Here is an 8,354-nt window from a genome sequence, read left to right on the forward strand (position 1 = left end):
TATCTAGCTAGCTATCATCATATATCTATCACATCTATATGTCTTTCTCATACATAAATGAAAATAATTTGATACCAGAAGGTGTACTTATATAACAAGTATCTAAATATATGTGGCATTAGCTTTGGCATTGGATGATGTGTGGTAGAAAGAACTGTAGGAAACTATTGAAAACTATCAGTATATGATAAAATTGTCCCCAGAAGACAGCTGGTGAGCAATTCAAAATAATATTATAAGTTGGAAAATTTAGTTTTATTAAGAATTAATAAGTTACTTGGCATCATTACTGCCTGTGGTAAGGTGGAAAATATAATTCATATTTCTGATTTTCAAGATTACTAGGTAGATTGTAAAGATTTGCAGGTAGGTAACTTACATTAACTATGATTAAATATAAGAAGATGGTAATAATCAATTTTTAAGGAAAATGTAGAGCAAAGGTAAAGCAGTTATTTATTTATTTATTTTTTTGGTTTGCAAAAGAAAATAATTATTCCTATATGTTCTAGAAAAATATTCTTAAAGTAAAAAATGTCTAACAGCCAAATTTGAGATATTAAGCAATAAAATTTGTTCTGAAATAAAATTAACACAAGCACATGAATGTAAAAACCCTTCTGTGACAATCTCAGTAAAACTTGAAGTGATGCCTCTTAGATATCTTTATCTAAACAAAATCCTTCTAAGTATTGTATTGGAATGCCTTACAAAACTCTCAAATAAAAAGGCTACTTAAATATGTTATTCCATGGCAGCCTCACCAGCCCAATATAGAAAAATGCTTATCTCAAAAAGATTTGTGGGTATGGCCTTTATTTAATAGGGAATTATTATTATTATTATTATTATTATTATTATTATTATCTTGCATTCTTATATAAGTTTTTTATATGTATTTATTAGAGCCAAATTGACAACATAGGCTGGGGAGAAAATACTCAACTGCTTCCCAGGGTGTATTTTTATTTGATACACAAAATATTCACACATTTTAAGAGAAATTATATCAGTTCAGACTGAAAATGATCTGAATAGCATGTATGCTCTTTGAGTCCAATCAGTTACAGGAAAGAAGCTACTCAGATATGAAAGGAGCTATTTCTAATGGAAATACTTATAAATAAAAGGGTAGTACCAAGAAACCTGAAATCAAAACTTTTTAGATCTGTAGGCTTATGATTTTTAAAAATCACCACCAACACAAATTTAAAAAATACAAGTCTAAATGGAAAACATACAGATTAATTCCACTAAGTATTTTCAAGGAAGAAATACTATTTAAAATAGCTAGGTTGGAGAAATCTTAGCATGTCATTGCATGAGGTAAACATAACCCTGGTGCCAAATCCAGACGAAGTTTAAAAAATTACAGAATAATTTATTTCATGAACATAGATATAAACATTCTTAAGAAAATATTTCCTTGTGATATATAGTTATCTATATTGAAAAGATAACAATCCAGACTATCTGGGGTTTATTTTAGGGACACAGGACTGTTTTATCATTTGAAAGTCAATCAGTACAGTTCTCTAAATCAACAAAAATTTTTAAAGTATATTATTTTTTTATTTCATGCAGAAAATTCATTTGACAAAAATTCATCACCTAGTCATGATTATTTAAAAAAAAAACCAGTAAACTACTAATATAAGTAAACTTCATCAATCTGATAAAAAAGCAGCAGCAAAACTACATAGTTAATATATTTTATAATGAAATATATATACTATTTTTCCCAAAATATTAACAAGAGAATAAAGTCTGCTATTACTATGTCTATTCAACATTTCACCATAAGCTCTAGCCAGTGAAATACATTGCAAAATAACAAGAAATTAGGAGCATGAAGATTGGAAAGAATTAAATAAGACTGCAGATGATATGGGTAATTACAAAGAAAGTCCTGAAGAGTCTACAAAAACTCTTCCAGAAATAATATTTTCTGAAAGTCCAAAAAGAAATGTTCAGAAATCATTATTATTATTATATAATAGTAGTAGTAAAGGAAAACCAACCATTTACAATACCATAAAAATAAAAAATGTTAGGTATGAATTTAACAAATAATATGCAAGACCTTAGCACTGAACTAAAACAAAATGTAGATAAATGTTAAACACATGAATAAATGAAGAAATGTGCCATATTAATCTATTGCAAGGCTTATTATTACTAAAATTTAAATTCTCAGCAAATTAAATCTATAGATTTAAAAAAGCATAAAAGCTTGATGCATTTTATGTTTTTTGGTTTTTAAATAAGTTTACTATTTATATTTTTATTATTATTACTAGAGGCTCGGTGCACAAAAATTTGTGCACTCAGGAGGGTTCCTCAACCCAGCCTATTCCCTCTCTCAGTCTGGGACCCCTCAGTTGATGACCACATGCTGTCTTAGGCCCACTCCCCGGGGATTGGGCCTAAGCTGGCAGTCAGACATCCCTCTGGCAGCCCAGGAGCCCTCAGGGAATGTCCACTTGCCAGTGGGAACAGGCCTAAGCTGCACTCGGACATCCTTAGCGCTACTGAGGAGGCAGGAGAGGCTCCCCCCACCACCGCTGTGCTGGCAGCCATCAGCTTGGCTTGTGGCTGAGCAGATCTCCCCCTGTGGGAGAACACAAACCACCAGAGGGCAGCTCCTGCATTGAGCATCTGCCCCGTGGTGGTCAGTGTGTGTCATAGTGACCAGTGATTCCAAGTCATTCTGCTGTTAGGGTCAATTTGCATATTACCCTTTTATTATATAGGACAGAGGCCTGGCACATGGGAGGGGGCCGGCTGGTTTACCCTGAAGGGTGTCCCGGATCAGGGTGGCGGTCCCGCTAGGGTGCCTGGCCAGCCTGGGTGAGGGGCTGATGGATGTTTGCTGGCCACGGCCCCCAGGCACCCAAGCTCCCAGTGGAGGCTAGCTGGAAGCATGTATCTGGGATTTATTTAGCTTCTATAATTGTAACTTTGTTGCCTTATATGGAGGCCACAGCCGGCCAGGGCACACAGGAAGCTTGGCTGTGTCTATTGCGGGGGCAACCAAGCCTCGGCTTGCTCCAGCTCCGTGGCTGCCAGCTGCCATCTTGGTTGGGTTAATTTGCATATAGTTGCTCTGATTGGCTGGTGGGCATGGCTTGGGCTTAGCAGAGGTACAGTCAATTAGTATCTTTGTCTTTTATTTGTGTGGATTTTTATTGTCTAAAGTTTTATATATGTCTTCTTTTCCCCAATTAACCCCTCCCCCCAGTCATTCCCACCTTGGGCAAGTCCCCACCGCCCCAGTGCCTGTGTCTATTGGTTATGCTAATATGCATGCATACATGTCCTTGGGTTGCTCTCTAAACCCCCCACTCCCCGACCATTTGTCTCTGGATCTATTCTTGTTCATCAAATTATATTGATTATATCCCATATATGAATGAGATCATGTGATATTTACCTTTCTCTAAATGGCTTATTTCACTTAGCATAATGCTCTCCAGTTCCATCCATGCTGTTGCAAATGGTAAAAGTGTTCCATTTTTAACTTTTTGAGGGAACTCCATACTGTTTCCATAATGGCTGCACCAGTCTGCATTCCCACCAGCAGTGTATTAGGGTTCCCTTTTCTCCACATCCTTGCCAGCACTTGTCATTTGTTGATTCTTGATGATAGCCATTCTGACAGGTGTGAGATGGTATCTCATTGTTGTTTTGATTTGCATCTCTCTGATAATTAGTGACTTTGAGCATGTTTTCATATACCTCTGGGCCTTCTCTATGTCTTCTATTGAAAAGTGTCTATTTAGAACCTTTGCCCATTTTTTGATTTGATCGTTTATGTTCCTTTGGTTAAGTTGTATGAGTTCTCGGTAAATTTTGAAGATCAAACCCTTATCGGAAATAACGTTGGCAAATATGTTCTCTCATGCAGTGGGCTTTCTTGTTTTGTTAACCATTTCTTTTGCTGTGCAGAAGCTTTTAACTTGGATGTAGTCCTATTTGTTTATTTTCTTCTTAATCTCCATTGCCCTAGGAGCTGTGTTGGTAAAGATATTGCTACGACATATGTCTGCTATTTTTCTGCCTATGGAGTCTTGTAGGATTTTTATGGTTTCCAGTCTTACATTTAAGTCCTTTATCTATTTTGAGTTTGCTTTTGTGTATGGTGTAAGTTGGTGATCTACTTTCATTTATTTGCATTTATCTGACCAAATTTCCCAGCACCATTTATTGAAGAGGCTATCTTGACTCCATTGTATGCTCTTGCCTCCTTTGTCAAATATTAATTGAGCATAATGGCTTGTGTCGATTTCTGGGACCTTTTATTCTATTCCATCGATCTATATGTCTGTTCTTGTGCTAGTACCAAGCTGTTTTAAGAACAGTGGCTTTGTAATATAGCTTGATATCTGGTATTGTGATCCCTCCTACTTTGTTCTTTCTCAGGATTGCTGTGGCTATTCGGGGTCTTTTGTTATTCCATATGAATTTTTGGAGAGTTTGTTCTAGATCTTTGAAATATGCTCTTGGTATTTAATCGGGATTGCATTGAATCTGTAGATTGCTTTGTTTTTATATGTTAATAATTTGATTCTATAATAAACAAAAGAGCACTTAGAATAATCAAACAACTCTGAAAAAGAATGACAGTGAAGGACTATTTAGTCTATTTGTCTCATTGCCTTATATTGAATTTAGTATAGTATAAATTTAGTTTATAGTTAAATTAATCAAGACAGTGTGGCATTTGTATAGGATAAATATGCAAGTAGATCAATATAATGAAACTAGAGGCTTGGCGCATGAAATTCATGCACAGGTAGGGTCCCTAGGTCTGGCCTGCGATCAGGGCCAATCTTCTCCAGCTGCCAGGCCCACCTTCCCCACCCTTCCCCACCCCCCACTGCTGCTGCTGCTGCTGGTCACCCTCTGTGTGTGGGACAACCGGCAGGGCAATCAGCCCACATCCGCCGCCACCCACCCCTGGTTCTCAGTTCCCCATTGGCGATTGGATCCTACTGGCTGGGGGGAAGGACCGAGAGGTTAGCTGTTCCTGCTTGTTAGCTAACCCCTCCCCCCACCACCTCTGTGTGTGGGGCAACTGGCGGGGCAATCAGGGCCCCGTGCCTCCTATGTCTGCCACCACCCACCCTTGGTTCCCGGTTCTCCATCAAGCGGTCTGGGCCTGTGGGCAAGGGGCAGCTCCTGCATTGAGCGTTTGCCCCCTGGTGGTCAGTGGACATCATAGTTGGCTAGTCATTCCTCTGTCCAGTCAATTTGCATATTATGGTTTTAGATAGATAGATAGATAGATAGATAGATAGATAGATAGATAGGTAGGTAGGTAGGCTATAAATTTACCCATTAATATAAGGTTAATTATTTTTTCAAAAAAAGTACAAAGATAGTTTAATGTGTAAGGAAAGTCATTTCAAAACATTGTACTATTACAACTGGATACCAACATAAGCCCAAACAACCTAAAAAAATCTCAAGTCAATTAACAATTGATATGGAATAAATCTAAAGAAAGAAGCTGAAAGTATAAATCTTCTTGAAAGAAACAGAAAAAAAATTATATGATCTTGGGATATAAAATAATTTCATATATAAAATATAAAAATGTATATAATGCAATAATAGAAAATTTGGACTTTACTAAAATTTTCTTAATTATACATTACTTCTTACTAAAAATAGAAATTGAGAAAAACTCACTTATACAAAGATCACACTTTCATTCTTTTCATCTATATTAGCAAACAGTTCTAAACAGAGTACATGGATAGAAGATGCTCAATCAAAAGCAAGGGATAGAACTATTATTGTCAGAATTAGAAATCTCCTTGGGCACTGAAACTGTCAACTTATCTACTTCATTAAAATATTAATTATAAAATTGTTAAGTAGCTAAAAGTTTATTCTAATAGTTCTATTGAAAAACAAACATGTCTTTGCTATATTCCTCATAATTACTTTTAAATCATTGTTTTCTTTCCTAGAAAGACACTATGTTGAGAATGTTTATCCTTCCAAACCTACGAGATGGCCATTTTTCCTACTCATTCCTTTTTGTGTTGTTCTCAGTATAATGATAATAACCCTGGTAAAAGTTTATTTACAAAGAAAGAAATGGAAAACTGAGGACTATACAAGCGATGAGTATATTGATTTTATATCTAAGATTTATTATTTTTATAACTTGTTAATATTCATAGTAACTTATTAATAAATAACATTATGAAAAAGTTACAAGTAATAATTCATATTTAATCTTTATATGGAAATTTAATACTTCCTAATATATTAAGGATTAATATAATGAATAATGAGCATAATTTTTTAAATGTCAAAAATTTTAATCTTATAACAACTTGGACTCTGTTAGGGGTAAAATAAGTCAAAATTACTTCTAGTTAATGTTTGTTTACCTCTTTTTATTATTTTATCTTAATTATTAACTATGTATTGAACATTACTACTTTATTTTTGATATTTAGATATTTCAAGGAATTTTGCATACATTATTTTATTAAAAGGTAGCAGAGAAATCTAGGAGAGTAGTTAGTGAAATATGTCAGTCAGAGAAAGATGAATACCATATAAATTTCACCAATATGTGATATCTAAAGAACAAAATAAGTAAATAATCAAAATTGAAAGACACTCATAAAGAGAACAGACCGATGGTTGCCAGAGGAATAGAGGTTGGGGGCTAGGTGAAAAAGGTGAACAGATTAAGAAGTACAATTGGTAGATACAAAATAGTCATGGGAATGTAAAGTATAGCATGGGGAAAATAGCCAATAATATTGTAATAACTGTGTATGTATGGTTCCAGGTGGGTACTGGGAATATTGTGGGAGCACTGTAAAATATATGATTGTCTAACTGCTAGGCTGTATACCTGAAACGAATACAAAATAATATTGAAAGTAAGCTGCAATTGAAAAAAATTAAATAAATAAATAAAAGAAACAGGGCAGAAGATAAATGATAAAAAAGTTTAAAGTTATTTAGCTAATAGTGTTATAAATGTAAAAATTATCTAAGTTCATTTTCAGGTAAACTTATATTACTGTGCTTTTTTTTCTCATTTAGTCTTAATTACCAGTGAGAGATTATTTCAGTGTTAAAGTCGTCTCAGATCTCAGAAAGGAATTCAAAACTGTTTCAGTACAGACAGATAGTGCAGAGTTTTGTACTGTAATTTTCAAAGAAAATATAATTTTAAGTGATTATATTTGTTTTTAAATGTATAGGGAACTTGAAAGTGAGAGTGAATCCAAGAGTAGCCTGGAAAACAGAGACTCCATAATATCATAGTGAGTATAAAATATTTTAAGGATGAGATGAAGAGACAGAGAAAATTTAATGTGTTAGATAAATGTAAATAATACAAATATATATGAAATGGTGGTAGTCATATAGATGCATATAATGACAAATTGGGGAATATTTTTCAATGGTGTAGGCTGCATCACGGATTAGTAAGCATAAATTGTATTCAATTCATCATTTAAAATTTCTTGCAGTGTTATCTTTTAATATTTTTAAATAATTTAATGCTTTAGCATTTATGTATTCAAATATTGGTTAAAATAAATTACATTATAGAACTCTATAATGAGGTTACCCTTATACTATTTGTTGAATTAACCAGAATTTTTAATTTTATTGGACACACAGGTGACTTTTCCCCTTTATTTTTTCAGAGCAATTATCTTTGATGAACAGGAAAAATGGAAAAGAAAAAGTACATGTATTTTCTGATTGCCTCAGATTCAAAACCTGCATTCTACTGTTTTGACCTGACAAGAAAAAATAGAATTCTCATATGTAATTTATGTTATATTGTATTGTTTATATATCATATAGCATTTATATATTTAATTCTACAGATGAGTTTTTAGAATACACATTTTAAAAGTTATCTAATGCTAATTCTGTTAGTCAGTAGAAACTAACTTAATCAACAGGCATGAAATGAGGAAAGGTTACAATATAATAAATGCAATGCCATAATTAAAGGCCACTGCTACATTTTTTATTGCAGTTATGTAGTTATGTTGTTATGATGGTCCATAGCCAGTCAAAAGAAAACTTGATATAATTTAACATTGAAAGATTTAGTAGGCACGAAGAAGAATCCTATCTAATAAAAGAGAAACATGGTAATTAGCCATAACTTCGCTACCCTTCCCATTGGCTAATCAGGGCGATATGCAAATTAACTGCCAACCAAGATGATGGCCGGCAGCCAGGCAGATTGAAGTGAACAGGAGGTTTGCTTGCTTCAGTGATGGAGGAAGCCAACATTCCCTGCCTGCCACGGTCCAGCTCTGAGCTCCACTGAAAGCAACAAAGTTTCCATTATA

The 8,354-nt window shown here is 34.2% G+C and overlaps 1 protein-coding gene across 1 annotated transcript in view; it reads left to right on the plus strand.

Moving 5' to 3' along the window:
* The window catches only part of ADAM2 (ADAM metallopeptidase domain 2), a 78,848-nt gene extending 71,546 nt beyond the window's left edge, over window positions 1-7,302 (plus strand). The window contains exons 18-19 of the mRNA XM_006765640.1: window positions 5,979-6,138; window positions 7,239-7,302. Of these exons, the coding sequence (XP_006765703.1) occupies window positions 5,979-6,138; window positions 7,239-7,302 (224 nt within the window). The remainder of the gene's footprint in view (window positions 1-5,978; window positions 6,139-7,238) is intronic.
* Window positions 7,303-8,354: the final 1,052 nt, after the last annotated feature.

This window comes from Myotis davidii, unplaced genomic scaffold (assembly GCF_000327345.1).
Source record: "Myotis davidii unplaced genomic scaffold, ASM32734v1 scaffold93, whole genome shotgun sequence".
In the NCBI taxonomy this organism is placed as follows: Eukaryota; Metazoa; Chordata; class Mammalia; order Chiroptera; family Vespertilionidae; genus Myotis; species Myotis davidii.